The 20244-nt window shown below is 33.1% G+C and overlaps 3 protein-coding genes across 3 annotated transcripts; 1 reads left to right on the forward strand and 2 right to left on the reverse strand.

Moving 5' to 3' along the window:
• The first annotated feature begins 1040 nt into the window (after positions 1 to 1040).
• Positions 1041 to 8540, forward strand: Rab1 (RAS oncogene family member Rab1). The gene is made up of 4 exons (XM_074248121.1): positions 1041 to 1338; positions 2017 to 2413; positions 2512 to 2746; positions 7512 to 8540. The coding sequence occupies exons 1-3, from the start codon at positions 1316 to 1318 to the stop codon at positions 2710 to 2712; spliced, it is 621 nt and encodes a 206-aa protein (XP_074104222.1). The 5' UTR covers positions 1041 to 1315; the 3' UTR covers positions 2713 to 2746; positions 7512 to 8540.
• A 1500-nt stretch (positions 8541 to 10040) lies between these two features.
• On the reverse strand, positions 10041 to 10373 carry LOC141531532 (uncharacterized). Its single transcript, XM_074249423.1, has one exon. The coding sequence runs from the start codon at positions 10371 to 10373 to the stop codon at positions 10041 to 10043; it is 333 nt and encodes a 110-aa protein (XP_074105524.1).
• An 815-nt stretch (positions 10374 to 11188) lies between these two features.
• On the reverse strand, positions 11189 to 11698 carry LOC141531536 (uncharacterized). Its single transcript, XM_074249427.1, has one exon. The coding sequence runs from the start codon at positions 11696 to 11698 to the stop codon at positions 11189 to 11191; it is 510 nt and encodes a 169-aa protein (XP_074105528.1).
• Between the last annotated feature and the right edge of the window lie 8546 nt (positions 11699 to 20244).

Genomic DNA, 20244 nt, shown 5'->3' on the forward strand with positions numbered 1-20244 from the left:
GTTTCGACTATTGACTGACTTCAAGTTTCGTTGCATGTTTATTTTGAGGATTTCAAGGTAATTGCGTCGTGAAAGACATATTTCAAGAAAATCATGAGATTTTTTTTATCAAAAGATAAATATATTAATAATTCACCACCAAAATTTCAGATCAACTCACCACACCGTTTTCGAGTAATTAATTTTCGAAATTGCATTTTTTACACGTTGAGGAATAGAGAGATGGTAAAGTTAGTATGAAATATGTTTGCATCACTCAAGTTGTATCAACGATTTCATATTAACTTTACCATCTTTCTGTTTTAATAATTATAATAAATAATAATAATTATAATAAATTCTAGAAATTTAAATAGCGCGCCACGCGCGCGCCTCAATTTTGACCAATAAGGAATCAGGTCCCATTTTTTGCGAGTTTCGACTATTGACTAACTTCACACTCATGTATTTTTATTGTAAGTATTTAGATAATTCTCGAACTTAGTCATCATGATACTATTGTTGTGATGAAATATAAGACTTTATGCGTTGTTATTGAATTTAATAATAAATTTGTACTTAGTAGTAAATTATTGACTGATATATAAATAATTAATTCAACTTTTATGATGATATATTTTTATGGTTAGTAATTATTAATGATTAGATTATGATTCGCAATAATTTAAAATTATTTTTTTTTTTACGCCCAATTTGCTTATAATTGTAACTTTTTTTAACTTTCGCGCGCATTTTCAACATCGATATCTACAATCGATGTTTCAATGTTTTTGTGAAAACATCGATGGTTCGATGTCGATTTTTTTGCTAACATCGTTCATCCCTACTGGGGGTTTTATAACGACGATGGTTGTGTATAGACAAAGTTAATAAATTACCAAGATTTTAATCGTCTAAACTCGACCACTGACTCTGTACTCTCATCCAGACGTGTGCCTATCAGCCTTTTTTCTTGTTTCCAAAACAATCTGTTATGCTTATCTCTAAGAGATAATTCTCAACACATCCCTCAAAGCTTTTCATGCATACAATCATTCTATAGAGAAAAACGATTAAAAAGGTTTGCCTACGTTTACTTGATATATATAAAAAAAAAAAGATACTTTGTGTGCCTGACCGCCATTGTTTGGACATTTTCTAACGATTTCAATGCATAAAAATTGACTTGTGAAGACGTCAAAGAACCATCAATTCATATACTATACAAAAAACTTGAAGGTTAAGGCAGAAATAACTTTAGTATATATATAAGTTCCGATTTGACAATCGTGACGAACAGATAAAGAATTGAGAAAAACGCCTTCGCCAACGTAGCATGTCTACAATGAATCCCGAGTAGTAAGTAAATACGATCTAATTATTTTTTGCTTTTCATTTTTTTACGTTTTATTTATTACTTTATACTTTAAATAATGTAAATTGCAAATTTTTTCATTATATATTCGGAAATGTTAGTTTTTCTTTTGTGTTAAGCTTGAGTCGAGTCAGTGCAATCGAAAAGTTAATTCAGTGTTAAAAGCATTCGCAAGATTATAAGTTTTTTAGTTACTCTTCCTAGTTTCGTGTCAAATGGAATAAGTGCATCATGTTATCCTAAGTTGATTTTGTTTTATTTATCAACTTTTTTATAATATACCTGGTCTCATATTTTTAATAATGAATTCTATTTATTAATATAAAAATTTTTTTCGATTTTCTAACGATTTGTTTTTTTTTTTTAATTTTTGTATCTTCAATTAAATCTTTTAGTGCAAGTCGACAATTAATCTATTATTTTTATATTTAAATACCGTTTTTAAAGTCAATATTTACAAACAGCTGTTTTCAATTAGAATTTTCTTTTAAGTTATGATCTTTAGTTAATTATCTGATTCTCTTCAATAATGGAGTATCGTGTTTTGCATTTTTTTGCTGAACTACAACGTAATAACTTCTACATGATATTTATGCATCCTACTTTTTATGATAAACAATGACATGTATCTTATTACCAAAAATTTGATTGGATTTTTTCAGTGATTATCTTTTTAAACTTCTCCTTATTGGAGACTCTGGAGTAGGAAAATCATGTTTGCTACTACGTTTTGCTGATGATACTTATACGGAGAGTTACATTAGTACCATTGGTGTTGATTTCAAGATAAGAACTATTGATCTTGATGGTAAAACGATAAAACTTCAAATATGGGATACTGCTGGACAAGAACGTTTCCGAACTATTACAAGTTCTTATTACAGAGGAGCACACGGGATCATCATAGTTTATGATTGCACAGATCAAGACTCATTTAATAATGTTAAACAGTGGTTAGAAGAAATCGACCGCTACGCTTCTGATAATGTTAACAAGTTGTTGGTCGGCAATAAGTGTGATTTAAATGTCAAAAAAGTCGTTGATTACGCTACTGCGAAGGTACGGAAATTTATGAAAATTTGATCGTCTTTGAGAATTAAATATTTACCAATTTTTTATCATTATTATTATTATTATTATTATTATTATTATTATAGGAATACGCTGATCAATTAACTATACCATTTCTTGAGACTTCAGCAAAAAATGCTATGAATGTAGAACAAGCTTTCATGACTATGGCAGCAGAAATAAAAGCACGAGTTGGTCCACCATCAGGTACAGATGCTGATCCAGCTCATAAAGTGAAGATAAATCAAGGTCGCGATGTTGATGCGCCTAAATCAGGATGTTGCTGAAATTTCTACCTATTAATTCCATTTAATTGACTGCGTAAGTACTCTTGTCAATCCACTCCATTCGAAATATGTCCATAGGATTGGATAATTAAACAATTTTCTCATTCTCTTGTCTCCTTTATAGTTTTGAAGAAATAAACAATCATTGTATTTCTATAAATTCAAATTATTTTTACTGAAATTCAAGATTTTTTTACAAACATCATAATAACTTCATTTATGAGAAATATTACGGTTTAGGATCTTCTTATTTTTATATTTAAAAATTATCAAGGTCACGTCATATATCAGCAATTTACTTCAAAATCACGGTGATGCCACAAGTACTTGATAGCTTAATCTAGCGATTTTTAACCTTTTGTTAGACATTTGAAAGACTTAAATTTTTTATTTATGTAACAATGGAGATTTGATTTTAATATTATTACTAGTATTAAAGTATTTTCAAATTTATAATAAATAAAACTAGTATTTATGATAACTTTTTATAACATTCTAAAGAACCGTTTTTGCCATTGCAATTTTATAAGTTTCTTCTTAATAAATAAAAACGATCTGATATTTGATGGATTATTTATAAGTCCACCTCCTAGCAGAGCAATTTTTTGAAAATTTTCGTTCGATAACTAAAATTTTGATTTATAAGTTGATATTTACCATACAAGTGCAACAAAGATAGTATGGTTTCTTTCTATGAGTATTAGTAGAAAAAAACATGAGAACAGTTCTCAAGTTTAATCATTCATACCTTAAGAACTGCAAATCACATGTCATTATAAATTTTCGAACATGAGAAAAACTTTTAGATTTAATTTGATATGGTTGTATCGAAAATTGTCGATAAATTAATGTGCACCTGTCATATCTGATATAATCTGATGTGTCTATATGTAATTTTTTGATATAGCTACATATGATTTGTGTTAAGCATATGTGTTTTAAAATTCTTATGTATTCGTTGTGCAAAAATTTTTTGATCAGGTAGATGTGACAGTGACCGAGCGTTTCATCCCCATGAATTTTTACCCCGGTCATTTTACCCTGAAAAACCAACCTTGGTTATTTACACCCCCCCCCCCCCCGGATCATTTCACCCTTGTAAACTCAACCTTTAACAATGGCTATTTCATCCTTCGAAATTGACCATCGGCAATAACACGATAACAAGCTTATATATTGGTCTAATATCGAATAAAAACACACAAAATCCATGATTTTAACACCTTGTTGAAAAATTTAAAATTCGGTTAATATACTTTGAGAAATTTTGCGGCAGGATGGCCGAGCGGGCTAAGTCATTATATTATTAGTTCGTTCGCACATCATGTCGTGAGGCGAGGGTTCGAGCCCCGACGGTTGACAGAATAGTTCCAACGCCAACCGTCGGGGGTCGCTCCGGTAGCTGACTTGTACTGGCTTGGGTTTTCTCTGTGGTTTCCCCATGTCACTATTCCAACAGCCATTAGAAAGAGGTGAGGAACAGGGTAAATGCAGGACAGGAAGCACAAGTCGGTCCACAGCCGCAAAAGATACGCATTTATTATAAAAATTTGAATGCAGGATAAAGTTTGAACGCAGTAAAGTGATAAAATTGTAATAAAGCAGTTCTGATACTGTTGTACAATGTAAAAAATAATTTATATATATCTACATTACTTTAAGAAATTTTTGAATGATAATTTTTTGTTCTGTGAGAATTTTTTAAGTCAAGAAATTTCTAAGTGAGAATTTTTGTAGAAGACTAAATGACTGAAGAATGAATTTTTAAGGACATAATCACCGAAAAGCTCATTTTTAAGGGAGAAAAAACTAGAGGTTGAAATGACGGGTAAATTTCAGAGGGTAAAATGTCCGGGGACAAATTTTGAGGGGGTGAATCGGCATGTAACAGATGTGAGATCTGGTCTGATGTATAGTAAAAATTTTCGGAAATCAATATTTTTGAATTGATACTTTTACTTCTTCTACTCTGAATTGAAATAAAAATAAAAGAGTTCTTACCTCATTTTTCATGTGTAATGTTTCATAGTTGTCTATCAGTAAAATTTTTTCAAATCTCTGTAGATCTGCAAGTATCTAATTTGTCACTTATTGGCTGTATGCGTGTAGATATAAGGAAATTGAAATTATAAATCAAGTGCATTCACTTAAATGAATGTTGATCTATCTATATTGTATAGTCAAGAAAAGTTTTTTTTTATTCTTTTCATAGATTTGAGTATATCAAATTATATTTATGTAGATGTTCGTAAACCCTCAAATGATTTATAACTTCTAGATTAGTTATTAAGTTGATTTATTGTTATTTCCCTGTCTATTTATTGTAACTTTCATTAAGAAAGCGTAATATTTCAAAATTGATAAAAAAAAAAATATTAATCGGCTAATCAGCTTCAGCAGAATAACGAATTACACTATATTCTTCACCTGTTGGACACCGAACGTTTATATTTAATCATTATTCGAACAATTGTGTAAAAAACTTTTTAGGTTATCAAAAAATTCAACAAATATAAATATTCGGTTCTTAGGGCCAGTTTTTCAATTTGGAATAAAATTTTATCCAGGATAAAATTATTATTGCCAGTATATCTATAAACATGAAATATATAAATATATATTGGCATCGGATAAAATTTTATCTCGGATTGAAAAACTGGTCCTTAATGGTTGAAAAATAGAATGCAATAAAAGAAAAAAAAATTGAAATACCATGAAGCTAATACTTCACAGAATAATAAAGAAAAATAAAAAATAATCTATAAGCTGTCCTTTGGAGAGGGCTCTTAAAACATCAAAAACTATAATTTTTTCATTCGAGACTCAAAAAAAAAAAATAGTCGATTTTTATGGATCACCCTGATATATATATATATATATATATATATATATATATATATATATATATATATATATATATATATATATATATACGTTTATAAACTTTTGAACTGTATGTATTTTCTGAATCAGCTCGACGAACTAAGTCAGAAAATAGCAAAATTTTTTGAAAGTTCAGCCATGAGGGCAATGCAACCGTTGGATTTCTCTGAAATCTATTAAAAAACCAATAACAGTTTAAGATATAAAACTAAAAATTCGTTTACAAGTTGCTTGATACAATATGTTATAAAATATATCCAAAACTAGACAAATTCAAGAAGTGTTGCGTTAAAACCCTAGTAATTTGGTATAAAATGCCGTATATATTGTTAGATATGCTTATATATATTTTTGATATATCCGAGTAAGAGCAGACCCGATCGATTTTCGTACCTAGCCTGTTGTGAAAACTTAGTAAAAAAGTATATCAAGGCAAAATGAAAAAATTTCTTTGTGAGATTGATTACTATATTTCTATAATGTCATCAATAGTTATTATCATTAATAGCTATAATCATTACAATGATTCATTTTACTCATGCGCAGTGGTCAAATCTTTTTAACCTTCTGTCGCCGCGCTATGAGCATGATAATGTCGTGACACCCCAAACATTTACTCAATTTAGAACTACTAAGTGCGTAAGTGAAATATCAAAACAAATATCAAGGACGGTGGACCAATTCCGAATTGAATAGGGTTATTTGAAACTAGGAGGAAAAAAAAAATAATAAAAACTTTAATAAATATTACTAAACAAATAAAATTTTTCTTAGATAAATAATTTATTAATTGTCTTTATATATATTGTTCTATAAAGATATATAGCTTGCAATAGGTCAACCGATCACGATTTTCAATATTTTTAAATGCTTTTTGTATTTTTCAAATTAATTATTATGTACATTTAAAGCCAGTTTTTCTATCCAGAATAAAATTCTATTCAATGCTGAAATTTATTCTATAAATATATTGACAACAATCATTTTATTTTTATCCCAGATTAAAAAAACTGATTCTTATGGACGTTCATCAGGTGGGTTAGAGTCGAATGAATACTATCTTTTTATGAAATTTATCCAGAACTGGAAAGAAATATTGAAATACATCAATGATTTTGCGATATTTTATAAATTTTGAATATGTATATCCTACATTTTTTTTAGACATTATAAAATATCAGTAAACATAAATTAATCATTAGCTTAGCTTTATTTCCATTATTTTTATAAATTTGGCAACACCGTTTTTTTAATCATGTCATCAACTGTATATCAAGAGAAATTTCTTGACAGATTTTACAATAAAGTATTTTATGTTTTGACCTTTCTGTGTTTATGTACATTATGTTGCACGGGCTGTTGCCTGCTGCAACATGAATCATATTGTACAACGCATTAGTATCCTTAAAACAGTTAGAAATTTTTCTTTACTGCGCTAAAACAGATGTTAATTTCTCTGTGGCACGTACAATCAATCAAAAATTAAGCGTGAATTCCTCATAAATAAATGAAAATCAATAAATTAAACCCGGCCTAAGCTCGATTTATTATAGCTTATTCGGCAGAGCATTGGGTACATTGCGATGGCATTAATTCAATTAACTGATTAGTCAACTCATATTTATAATATTAACAAATCACTCTTAGTTTTTTTAAATTAAATTACAGTACAACCTATCTATAAGTTACATCGGACGATCTACTCGCTCTCCCAGCAGTTATATTTATATATGAAGTATTTCATGTAAGCAAAAGAGAGAAAAAAACATAACTTATCATCAGACTGTACTGTATTTGTGATGATATTTTTGGAACTATTTTTCGTACATAGAATATCAATTGAATCCAATCCTATGTAGCTGATTAAAGTTATATTTTATGATATTTATGAAAATTTTAATTTTTTTATATTTTAGAATAACATCGTTAAGCACTAAAAATATGATGCACATTAAAATTAATTCAAGAGGAGTGCATAATGATAATGGTTGATACGACGAAGAAAAATTGGAGGAGTTACAAGTTTAAAATGAGAGAATCAGAATTCTAAATGACCGGCAGAAAACATCTTTTCATCACTTTTTTTAAACTATCATTTGTAAAAGTAACAAAATTCATTAAAACTCAAATTTTTACAATTCTGTTGAAAATAATAAAAGGTACATTAAAGCAAAAAAAAAATTGGATAATAACGAAAAACAACAATGGATGTATAATTTTTTCTTCTTCGTTGCATTAACTTCGAATTAATATTTTCAATTCTATCAAATTAAATGTGCGATACAGATTTAACTAAATTCAATAATTATTAATACTGAATAAAAATATAAACTTAATAATCATGTATAATAGCAAAGAAACTTACATGTATTGATTAAAAAATAAGGATTGCAGGCTTCTTTATTTTTAGTTTATTTGTAATAATAATAATAGATAATTATTTTCGTTATTTTAAAGATATCTTACAACCTTATTACAAAATATATAATATTCTTTGTTCATTTTCCATTCTCAAATATTTTTTTTACACTAGAACATATGCGATATATGATTTGTATCTATGTCTTAGAAGTAAAAAATTGATATTAATGGTTTTTTGCTTTGTTTTGTTTTTTCTTTCTTTTTTAATGAAGTGTTCAGAATATGTGTAATGGCATGTATTCTGATGCCAAAAAAAATCGTTAAATTAAAAAAAGAAATAAAAATAATGTTTTTTCAATTGATCTTTAATTTATTTTGGTATTTTAGAGCGTTGAGAACAATATCTAGAAGGATTTCGAGTTCTGTAAAATATAATCTGAACCTATTACTTTGATATTTTTTCATTTGTCACACGGTAAATAATGAAATTCAATAAAAATTTCCATTTATAATAAAAATTATATTTTATCGTAAATAGTATACATTTCATTATAATACAAATAAATAAATTTATAAACGTGAAATAGATGTTTAAATAATTATAACAAATCATAATAAAAAGAAGTACGATTGCAAAAAAACCGTATTTTAACTTCCCGCTAAGAAAATTGAAAATTTTCAAGAATCAGGAAGTTATTGGTTTTACCCCGTTTTGCAAAAATCGAATTTCTATCAGATCTCGACGTTTGAAGGTCACTGGAAGCTTCCCTGAATGTTTTCACGATGATGTACCGACGTCTGTGTGTATGTGTGTGTGTTTTTTCATAGAGAAGCGAAAAAAATCTTCCAAAGACATCGCTATCATTGAAAGATGGTGGTCGGTAGTGTGGGATTCTTACCCACTAAAAAAAAACTCCTCTCTCCTTCCTCGTAGATAGTACGGAGATGACTGGATCGGAACCGCGTTAGCATTACTTCAATCCAGTCTATGTTGCGTCTCAAGATGCTTACTCCTGGTTACTGGTCTCTTTCTGCGGTTTTTTCTTTTAGAAAGCGCTGCGCGTAGGCTGCGACAGCTGACCAGTTATCTTCTCTTCTGAGCATGCAGGTTATCAAGCTCTCAGGCGAGAATGTGGTGCCTATAATTTCTCCGGTGCTACTTCTGTAGTCCTTCCACCGTACACACTCGAAGAAAGTGTGTTCGGCGTCGTCGATTTCGTCCGGGCAGTATTTGCACGTCGGCGTACGGTGCAGCCCCATCTTAAAAAGTTAGACGTTAAACTGACCGTGTCCTGTCAATAGCTGTGTGAGAAAGAAGTCCGTGTCCCCGTGCTTCCGAGAAAGCCAGATGCTGATATTCGGGATCAGTCGCGCCCTCCATCTACCTGTCTCTCCCGATGTCCATCTGTCCTGCCACTTTTGCTGCGTTTCCGCCTTTATCCTCGCTCTTGCGTCCTTCATGTTTTGTCACCTCGCCGTTGTACTGCTGCCATTTTTCGCCGGTAGGTCTTCTGTTTTAATATGTCCGCCCATATCTCCGCTCCGTAAAACAGTACCGAATGGACTGCTTCCAGAAGGACTGTTCTTTTTTTTGGCTCTTGGTTCCATAGTGTTGGCCATAATTCTTGCTAGGCTAGACACTGTTTTACTGGCTTTCCTGCATGTACTGTCTAAGTATTCGCGGAAAGATAGTTTCTCATCTATCATTACCCCTAGATAGTGTAGCGCCCTTGTTGACGTCAGTGTTGTTCCTCCCGTGTCCACAGCAAATGGTTTTGGGAACCATTTCTAACGTGTCAGAACGACCATCTCGGTTTTGTGCTTGGCGAGTTTCAGGTGGTGTTTGTCAAGCCAAGTCTCGACGGCGTCAATGGTTTCCCTAATAAGTAGTTCAGCCGCTTCTATGCTGTCTAGTATTATCGTGGCCGCAACGTCGTCTGCAAAGTCCGTTAGTTCTACTTGCTTTGGCAACGGAATTTCTAGGAGCTCGTCATAGTCCGTGTTCCATAGATCAGGCCCCATTATTGAGCCTTGCGTTACGCCAGTTGTTATAGTGTATTCTTGTGGGCCTTCTGTTGTTTCCGCTATGAGCTTTCATTAAGGTAGCTGTCGACTAATGACAGATTCTCTGGCTCCGCATCAAATTTGTGCTCCAGTGCATCTAAAATATCTCCCCAATTTGCGCTGTTAAAGGCGTTTTTAACGTCTAGTGTGAGGAGAAGACATATTTCACGAGCTTTGAGGCTACTAGACCATGCTTGCTTTGCTGTATTTATGACTTTCTCGATCGCTCCGACTGTAGAACGGCCTTTCCGGAAGCCATGTTGGTTGGTGGCAAAGCCTTCGGTACGTTCCATGTCGTTACGAAGTCTTCCGTATATAAGCTTCTCGAGCAGTTTTCCAGCAATGTCCAGCATGCAGAGTGGTCTAAACGACGAAGGTGTTAGGGGGTTCCCTTACCTTTTTCTAAGAGAACCAATCTCTACCGCTTCCAGACCGCGGGAAACGTGCCAGTTACCAAGCATACATTGTAGGTGTTCAAGAGTATGTCTGGATATTCCAGGGCTACAGTCTTGATCACCGATGCCGGGATGCCATCAGGGCCAGGTGCCTTTCCTGTCTTGAGAGACTTAACCGCGTCTTGTAATTCCTCGTTTGGCGACAATTTGGTAGGCTTTACCCCAGATGTCCTTGTCGAGATCGTTACAGATCTCTTTCCACAACCTTGCTTTACTTGCTTTGATGGCTCGGTTCAGCGTCTTTTTGGCCTGCTTGTACTCGTTTGAATATAAGTCCTGGCTTGGAGAGCGTTTCGCGGCTCTCGTTGCCCGGCGACGTAGCTAATGGTATCTTCTGCGAAATTCTGCTATGTCTGTAGTCCACCAGTATGCCGGCCTGTGAAAACTCCTATTTTTCAGTCGCGGCATAGAGGCGTCACATGCAGCAACAAATTCCTTCATCACTTTGAGCACTGCCTTTTCCGTCTCATTACAGGTATCCGGAGTTGGATTGTTCTATAGGGTAGACGAGCTCCGTGCAAGTGACTCTCGCAATGCCTCTAGATCAAGCCTTTTAGCGTTCTACTTCCGCTGTTGAAAAACTCGTTGTGGAGCTGGAGCAGGTGCCATTCCAACTCTGAATGTCACATACTGGTGATCACTGCCACTGTATTCTTCGGATACAGTCCAGTCTTCAATCGTGTTGGCTATCAATGGGGTTGCCAGCGAAATGTCTAGGATGGATTCATTGTACCCGGTGTTCTAAAGGTTGTAGCGATTCCAGTGTTTAGCACTATCAGGTCAAGTCTTGCTGCGAAGTCTGCTACTTCGTTTCCTCTGATGTCAGAGAAGTCAGCACCCCATTCAGCCGATTTGGCGTTGAAATCAGCAGCTACGATGACATCGCCGTCAAGCTTGCCGATGATGTCCTCTATGTTTGCCAACTTCTGGCGAAACACACTAATCTCTTCGTTGGGTGAAAGGTAGACACTCATCGAGTTGACCGTGAGAGTCTCAATCCAGACGAAGCCTGCTCCGCTTCCGTTGTCGATAGTGACCTTTTTCGTGTTTGCTCTCCAGATCACTGCTGTGCCGGACTTATCTGGGAACCATGTTTTTCCTTCAATGTTTGAATATTGTTCACAGATAAGACAGATGTCGATTTTATCTTGAAAGACGCGCTGGCGCAGCAGATTTTGCGCCAAATCACACCTATTCAAGTTGCCTTGTAGTATGCGTGTCATTTCTGCTTTTTCGTGGCTTCGTCAAGTGCTGTGCGGAATGCCTTGCAAGCTCCGGTGCCAGAAATATGGCATAAGTCATCCTGGGCATCTTTGACCAGAGTGCAAAGGAAGCATTTTGGCTTCACCTTGTAGTTTACGACCTTGTGGTGTTCTCCGCCACATTTGTAGCAGCACCTGCTTCTGTCTGGTCCCGCACACTGACGTGTTTTGTGTCTAAAATCAAGACATTTAGAAAAGCGGGTTACTTTTGCAACTGGGCGAATACGCCAGTTAACCCAGTCGATCTTTATATAGGCCTTGTCAAGGGCCTCAATCGTTCTGGCCTCGTCTATCTCGCAGAAGGCTGCTCGATTGCCTCGTTTAGTAGGTTTTGTCAAATTCACCCGTTTGATCTCCAGACTGTTAGCGAATTCACGTTTAAGTGCTTCACGGACGTCTCCCTCAGTAGAGATTTCATCTAAGTAGAGGATCTCAATCATTGTTATTGGTGATAGCATTTTGACCGTACCGATATTAGCAGTCGCTGACTTTACCGTTTAGGTAAAAACACTGCTATCTCTGATCTTTCGGGCCATTTCGAGGAGAATGCATCCGTGCTCCGTTCGTTTTGTAGACTTTATGTCCACGCCCGTCTCGACATTGTTTACCTTGGTTATGATTTCTTTTAGGAGATCGGCATATGTTCGTCCTTCTACTGGTTGGACCAAAACAGCCTTAGTTCTCGTCTTCCGTCTCTTCGGTTTCTTAAAGCCACCCTAACTTGGTTGTTTTTGAGCTTTAGTAGAGAGAGCCACTATTTCGTGTTCTTCCTTTTTCTTTTTCTGTTGCCAAGTCACTTTAATCCAGGTGTCCTCTCGGGCAGTCTTTTTCTGTGCTAGATTGTCCCTTGCTGAGGAAGGGCTGAGCGTGGTAAGCTGCCTCTTCTTGTTGTTGTCCTTCCCGTAATGTGGCAGTTTCTCAGGAGTGACCAAAAGTGGCTGTGGTTTTGTGGTCATCCATGAAGATGTTTGAGTGGTTGTCGCCGACATCATTGGTGATTTGTTGGCCTGCCTATATGCCGTACCAATAGACGTAACCAATTTTCTGATTTCATGATGGAGATTTTTTTTTGTCCATGATGAAATCAGCTAACTCTTCGATCTAGCTACCGAGCCGTTCTATTGGCGATTGTTGGCCAGTGACGGTCGATCGAAAGCTAATCCTTTCTCGAAAAGCATGACCGGAGCAAAAGGTCCTCCACTTTTTGTCCATTCCCTTCCATCTGGGCTGTTTTCGTGCTCCCTGTAACATTTCCAGATAGCAGAGCCATGGGATCCACCCCTCTGTCCAAATAATGATCGCTTGATAACGACGAGTTCAAGCCTGTTTGCACGCCTTCCCTCGCCAGCACTGAGATATTCCTCCCCTGTGCAGTAAACGATGTTTGAAAGTTCTGTGACATTTCCATATTGTTTTTTGCTGGGTTTTGGTCCGACCCGAGTATTTTAATCCTCGGCACCTGACATTTCTGCCGGGCATTCTCCTATCCGCCACCTAGAGAGGTACCCGATGCGAGTCCCAGCAGCCCGACACGGTATGTGTGTGTGTGTGTGTGTGTGTGTGTGTGTGTGTGTGTGTTTTAAAAACTGCGTTGAATGCCGCCAACCGCTGGAAAATCGGTTCATTCATTCAAAAGTTATTGCAGTTTGAAAATTCAAATAATAGTGTTTTATCAAACGTTTATCAGACTTTTGAGTTCGAAGAGCTCAAAAACGTCATAAAAGTACAATTTTAAGCGCTTAGATATGGAATTAGCGGGAAGTTGCATGGATGGCCTTGAGTCAACCGTTTTTCAGGTTTTTTTTTATATTTTTACTAGCGACCCGGTCCGCTTCGCTGAGCCTCAGTCACAATGACTAAATTTTTTGTTATAACTTTTTATTTTGTTATAATGATCAATTAATTTTTAAGTTCGAACAATAAGTTCAATACAATAATAATTAATCTAGAGCAATAACTAAAATTAATAAAATCATAAGTAATAAATTTTGCATTTTCATCGTCAAATAAAAGATTCCTACCAAACTTCAAGTCTGTATTAGAAGTTACAGTGTGGAAATGGAAATTTAACATTCGAACGCCCACCCCCGCAATCCTTAATGGGGGTGGGTTGTTGTAAAATCCGCTCTTAAATCATTTCCGCATCACATATAGAAGACTCCACCTAAATTTACTGTCTATAGGATCTACAATTTGAAAGTTAAAAATTTTCATTGTTGATATCCACCCACGCAACCCACCGTGGAGCGAGCTATCGTAAAATTCCTTCATAGATTATTAATATATCTCTTACGGAATATTTCTACCAAATTTGGGAGCTATAGGAGCTATAGTTTACAAACGGGAATTTTTCATTGTTAACGCCCCCGCGATTCCCTTTGAGGGAGGATTTTTTAAAAATTTTATTACATATAAACCTTCTCCTAAAAATTCTGAAAACAACAAAAAAACATTTAGCTCAATCGGTCCAGCCGTTCTCAAGTGATGCGTGGACATACATGCGGCATTTTATTTTTATTTATATAGATAGATAGATAGATATATACAGATATACAAAAAAAAAACTATTCACTGTTAACGAATTTATTTATTTTTTAATTAAATTACATTGAATTAGACGGTAATTTTCAATAGGCTATTACTCAAAATGATACTGAAGTAAATGAAAAAAATAAGTAAAGTTTTTTGGAAGTTATTGTGACCACATACATCATCTGCACACACAGACAACCCGACGTCCACCGAAATATTTTTTCAAAACATTTTTTTATATTATCAAAAAAAAATAGTGTTTTTTCAAAGTATCTACTGTCCAGATAAGAAGGAACTATTAGCTAAGAGGTGGACCAAGCCTTGATCCCGTCGTCTGCTAATGCTACCAATGCTTAGGTCCAGCCTTGAATAACCAGTGGGCCAAGCGTTCGATGATGACCATGTCCCAAGCCTTGGAAAACCAAAAAACAAGGCTCGAGCCAAGCCTAGGGAAATTAGGTTTGAGCCGAGTCTTGGGAAACAAATGGCCCAGCGCTCGGACCAAGCCTCGGGGAAGTAATTTGCCAGGACTAAAAAAATGTGAATTTAATTAAGAAATTTAATTTAATTTTAATTGTATTCGTGATTTTACGGTTTATTATCAGCCCATGTAAAAGCCGAGATAATTGTTTGACCTTGAGAATGTGAGATTAAACCATTATTCAAACGCTTTGCGTTGAGACGTACAAAAAATTTTATGGAAACAAATTTTGAAAAATGCCAAATTTTGAATTTTTGAAAATCGTCAAAAATGACAGTCGAAATTAAAATTTTAGCTCATTTATTGTTGTACAATATCTTGTACTGATCATTAAAGATCCTGAAATTTTTAGAACCGTGTTTTTTTTTCTTTTTTTTAAAAATATGAATTCATACATTTCAAAAAAAAATTTTTTTTTTTTGTTTTTTGCAACTTCTAAATAAGGTAAAGTTATCCGGATACATATCATTGTAATTTCGAACATTAAAAACTTAAATGCGCGACTTGTAAATATGAAATAATAAATTAATTTCAACTTTTTTAAAAACGACACGACGGCCAAGCGGGTTAATCTTTCTAGTCCGCTCGCACATCGTGTCGGGAGGTGAGGATTCGAGCTCCGACAGTCGTTATGTGAATCGGAAAGGATTGATCACAACACTCTCTGTACACTAATATAGAATCACATATAAGCTGATATGCTTCCATCTAGTGGATATTGTTTTTATTTATTGAAAGCTTTACTTATTGGAGTTCCATATTTCGCCCGGGATTATTAAAATACTCGGCTTCAACGCGGGAAAGGAATTTTTTAAATAAAAGAGTTCTATTTAGACTTTATTTCATTTTGATCAAAATTATTTAATTGGTTTCAATTTATCATTCAAGTTGACAAAAATATCAAATGGCCTCAAAACGTAAAATTGAGGTTTACAATGACGTGATCTTCATAATGTAAGCTCTTGATGGGAAGTGTCATTACACAGTTTTTCCGATGAGCTTCAAACTCCGTTCGTCTCCCACCATAACTCCCATACATACATCCACTTCAAGAATGCATAAGTACACATATTTTCTACTACATATAAATGATCCTCATACACTAACATGTATTTTCTATATATCTAAATATATTTATTTCAGCCTAATCGGACTTCATATATATATATATATATATATATATATATATATATATATATATATATATATATATATATATATATATATATATATATATTAGGGTGGGTCAAAAAAATCGAATAATTTATTTTTGACTTTATACTCTGAAAAATAGGTTCGTAGACACCTAAAAAGAATTCTCTCCAAGTATAAGCTCTTAATTATAACGGGAAGGTCCTCCGCTTTGTGGGTTTCTATTTTTTCGAATAATCAGATAAAAAAATTTATATCTCGCTTCCAACTGCTTGGAAAAATATTCCGTGGCATAGATTTTGTGAGAAATTGAATGCTTTACAAAAAGGTCTCTTATGACTTTTCAAAAACTCAACCGATTAAAAGATATTCATAGTTGAAGTTTGGCTATTTTAAGGAAAATATTCGTTTTTATTATGAATTTTATAAGTCGATGAAAAAAATTATTTCGGATTGCGGAACTCATGATTTTGTAGGAAATTTACTGCTCTACAAAAATGGTCTCTTATGATTTTTGATTAAGTGAAGCCGTTACGAGATATTCATCGTCAAACATTAACGAATATCAATATTTCCAGTTTTTGATCAATAATTCGATAAATTTTAATTTAAACTATGAGTTTCAGGAAAATTTACATAAATTTGAGTTTCGATCGATAAAGAAATGTTATAAACAATTTTTTAATATTGTTTTCAGTCTTGAGCTTGTTTGATTGCATTAAAACAAGAAATTAGAGCATTTTTTCGACATATAGCCAATGATTAGTTTAATTTGAAGTGAATGACATATTTCTTTGTCAAATTTAATATGAAAAGTATTGAATCAAGTGAGAAACAACCAGTATTTAACTTTTTTATAGATAAATTTTTTATTGAATTATCAATTGCAATATAATTGTCTATATTTTTAACATAACAGTACGCTATTACTATAAATAATTTCTTTTATTACAATTTGGGAATGTTTTTTGATGTTCTTTGACAACTTGCAATAAGTACTGGAATTGTTCTTCATTTTTGTCAAGCATTGATTATATTCACTGACTAATGCAACAGCTCGCTCTGCTGAATCATTGACAACTTTTAGTTGTTGAAAGTATTCTTTATTTTCGAGATAACTCTCATTAGTAGGCCATAATTCAACATCGACATCAAGAAAGTCATACGGTAGATCGAAGATTTTGAAAAGATTTAATGACTTTTTAGACACAAAGTCACTCAGAGTTCTCTGCGCCAATGAATTCAAATCTTTTTAGCAATTACAAATCTTTTAGCTTTAGACTCTGTACCTTCACGAGTATTAACAGCTTCAACAATACTTTTTTACTTCTAATGGAACGCCATCGTCAAACAGTGATAAAATGGCAAGTTCATCGCTCAAATACCATAAGTGCGAAATCATTTTTTCACACGTAGCTGAAGAAATCAAAGGATTGATATGTTTGTACCCCAATAAATTTTTCATAAACTGCAAGTCATGATAAGCAGCAGTTGTTGCAGAAGTTGATGAAAACCAAGCTTTTAAATACAATGTGACTATAAAAATACAGAAATGACGAAGACCATGCAATTCTTTCTGAGAGAGTTTGAATTCATCTCTGAATAGATACATTTTCAAACTATAAATGGCCTTAGCCATCCATCTAGCATGATGAACAGCACCAGGACGTTTGAAAGAAATCTTTTCTTGAGGCATTTCTCCAAGGAAAATCAATGATAATTCCAATAATTCTTTATCTAACTTATTATAACATTTCTTTATCGATCGAAACTCAAATTTATGTAAATTTTCCTGAAACTCATAGTTTAAATTAAAATTTATCGAATTATTGATCAAAAACTGGAAATATTGATATTCGTTAATGTTTGACGATGAATATCTCGTAACGGCTTCACTTAATCAAAAAATCATAAGAGACCATTTTTGTAGAGCAGTAAATTTCCTACAAAATCAGGAGTTCCACAATCCGAAATAATTTTTTTCATCGACTTATAAAATTCATAATAAAAACGAATATTTTCCTTAAAATAGCCAAACTTCAACTATGAATATCTTTTAATCGGTTGAGTTTTTGAAAAAGTCATAAGAGACCTTTTTTGTAAAGCATTCAATTTCTCACAAAATCTATGCCACGGAATATTTTTCCAAGCAGTTGGAAGCGAGATATAAATTTTTTTATCTGATTATTCGAAAAAAATAGAAACCCGCAAAGCGGAGGACCTTCCCGTTATAATTAAGAGCTTATACTTGGAGAGAATTCTTTTTAGGTGTCTACGAACCTATTTTTCAGAGTATAAAATCAAAAATAAATTATTCGATTTTTTTGACCCACCCTAATATATATATACTTTTAGCAATAGTCATTATGTTTATTTAACTATTTTTAATAATTTAACAGGCCCTTTTAAAATTTACATATATATTATTTATAATATGTTGGATTAATGTTTGAGTTTGACTAATTAACTTAAATTAAATATTATTTCTATCAATCTATAATCGAATTTTCTAATAAAATTTTAAATCAGTTTAATTACTTATGTGTATAAAAGAAAAGGTATTATCATTCAATAATATTATTTTTCTAAAATCTTATTCATTTTATTATAACTAATTATCAGTTAATTATAATTTCAATACAGTATAATAATTATTAATTATTTTGACTTAATTTTGCTTAACTACAATATTATGTAAAATCAGATTTAATAATAAATGTTATTTAACAATCTTATTTTTGTTTACTTACATATGACTTGTACTATTTTTTGTTACTTTAGAACAAGAGTCTATTGAATTTCACACATGTCTTTTACGACTTTTCTTCATAGAGTTTCAAGTTTCATGTGGCAAGAAATAATCCTAGAATTACTCAAGTACTTTTTATGGGTTCTGAAAACTCGGTTACAATGTCCTTTTGTACCGAAATATAAATTTTTATTTTATTTCTTTTTATAAATAAAACAGAGTTAACTAAAATATATTTATTAAAACTAGTATGAGTAAAAGCATAAATGATTTAAATATTTACTTCGAATATAAAATTTAATTAATTTTAATCATATAATATTTAGTATTTTAATATTTCATTTGAATTCGCGCTCTTATGATAGATAGCGCTCCAATAACAGGTAGCGTCACCTGCTGGATGCATAGGTGCATCACAAAGCAGATGGCTGCAAATATTAAGAGCGGGAAAAACCCAGTAAAATTTAAAACACATGTATTTTTATTTGTAATAGCATGAGCAAGAAAAAAATTGAATCCTTAAAATGCTGTAAGCTTTTCTATGTTAATCTCTATTGTTAGAAATGGAAATTTTTCTATCGTTAATTTTAGGATATTAGACGAATCTATAATTACCGTGAAATCCCAAAGAAAAACCTATAAAAACTTTTAGTGCCGTGCAATTAGTCTAGTTGCCATATATAATAGCTAAATTTGTCATTAAAGACAAATTTGGGAATTAGGGAAATAAAGGGCAAGGGGGAAGGGGAGGACCTTTACTCAGTAAGAATTTTCGGTAACCGAAAAAGTAATTCGGACAGCCCAGACCGGGACTGTCTAAAATATATACAATAACTAGATAAATTTATATAAATTAAAGATATGATATTAGACATCCTGAGAAACATTTCTTTGTCAAAATCAACTTACGCCAGTAATTGTAGTGGTCATTTAGAATAATATACCCAACGTTTTGGAATATTCCTTACGAAACTGGAAAAAATCCAGAATATTTATTAATTTTCATTCATAATATTTAAGAAGCTTATTTTCCAAAAAGTTCAGTAAAAAGTGGATCACTTGAGTAACCAAGACTAGGTCATGAAAACCAGACATCCAGACGGGCTGCAAATTACCGAGGAACATCAAGGGTCATCGTGACGTCATTTCAGCATGGTCCCATTTTACCAACTCGAGAAGAGATACTAGCTGAAGACGAGAGTTACAGAGGCGCGCGCAACTACTTTCACTACCCTCTGGGACTCTTCCACTCCAAAAACACGAACATATCAACCAGGGGAGAAGAAGATCAAAGAACAAGAAGAGCCCTTACCAAAAAGTAAGACTTCAATACGCCACGCGAATATTTTCCTTTCGAAATGATTGTCGGTAGTGTTTATTTTGTAACCTATTAAATAATAAATAATAGATTTACGCGGAAGGTAAATCTAAATTTAACTAATATAATCTGAGTGTTTTAAATTTATTAAACATATATTATTCATTTAAATTATTCAAATTTAAACCTACTCTCCCACCCTTATCTATTTACTGCGAGTTGAACGCCCTACCGCGTTCCAACAGGCGAGTTAAGAGAACTCAATATGTTAAATC

The sequence above is a fragment of the Cotesia typhae genome, unplaced genomic scaffold (genome assembly GCF_013202065.1).
Source record: "Cotesia typhae breed Kobodo isofemale line unplaced genomic scaffold, CoteBio_Ctyphae contig_5, whole genome shotgun sequence".
NCBI lineage: Eukaryota > Metazoa > Arthropoda > Insecta > Hymenoptera > Braconidae > Cotesia > Cotesia typhae.

What these genes read in the sequence shown, in the direction of transcription:
- LOC141531536 (XM_074249427.1), bottom strand. Translation starts at nt 11,698, where the DNA reads ATGACACGCATACTACAAGGCAACTTGAATAGGTGTGATTTGGCGCAA.
- LOC141531532 (XM_074249423.1), bottom strand. Translation starts at nt 10,373, where the DNA reads ATGCTGGACATTGCTGGAAAACTGCTCGAGAAGCTTATATACGGAAGA.
- Rab1 (XM_074248121.1), top strand. Translation starts at nt 1,316, where the DNA reads ATGTCTACAATGAATCCCGAGTA. An exon ending in TCTACAATGAATCCCGAGTA is followed by an intron (nt 1,339 to 2,016) that starts GTAAGTAAATAC and finishes GGATTTTTTCAG; the next exon opens with TGATTATCTTTTTAAACTTC. An exon ending in TTGATTACGCTACTGCGAAG is followed by an intron (nt 2,414 to 2,511) that starts GTACGGAAATTT and finishes TTATTATTATAG; the next exon opens with GAATACGCTGATCAATTAAC.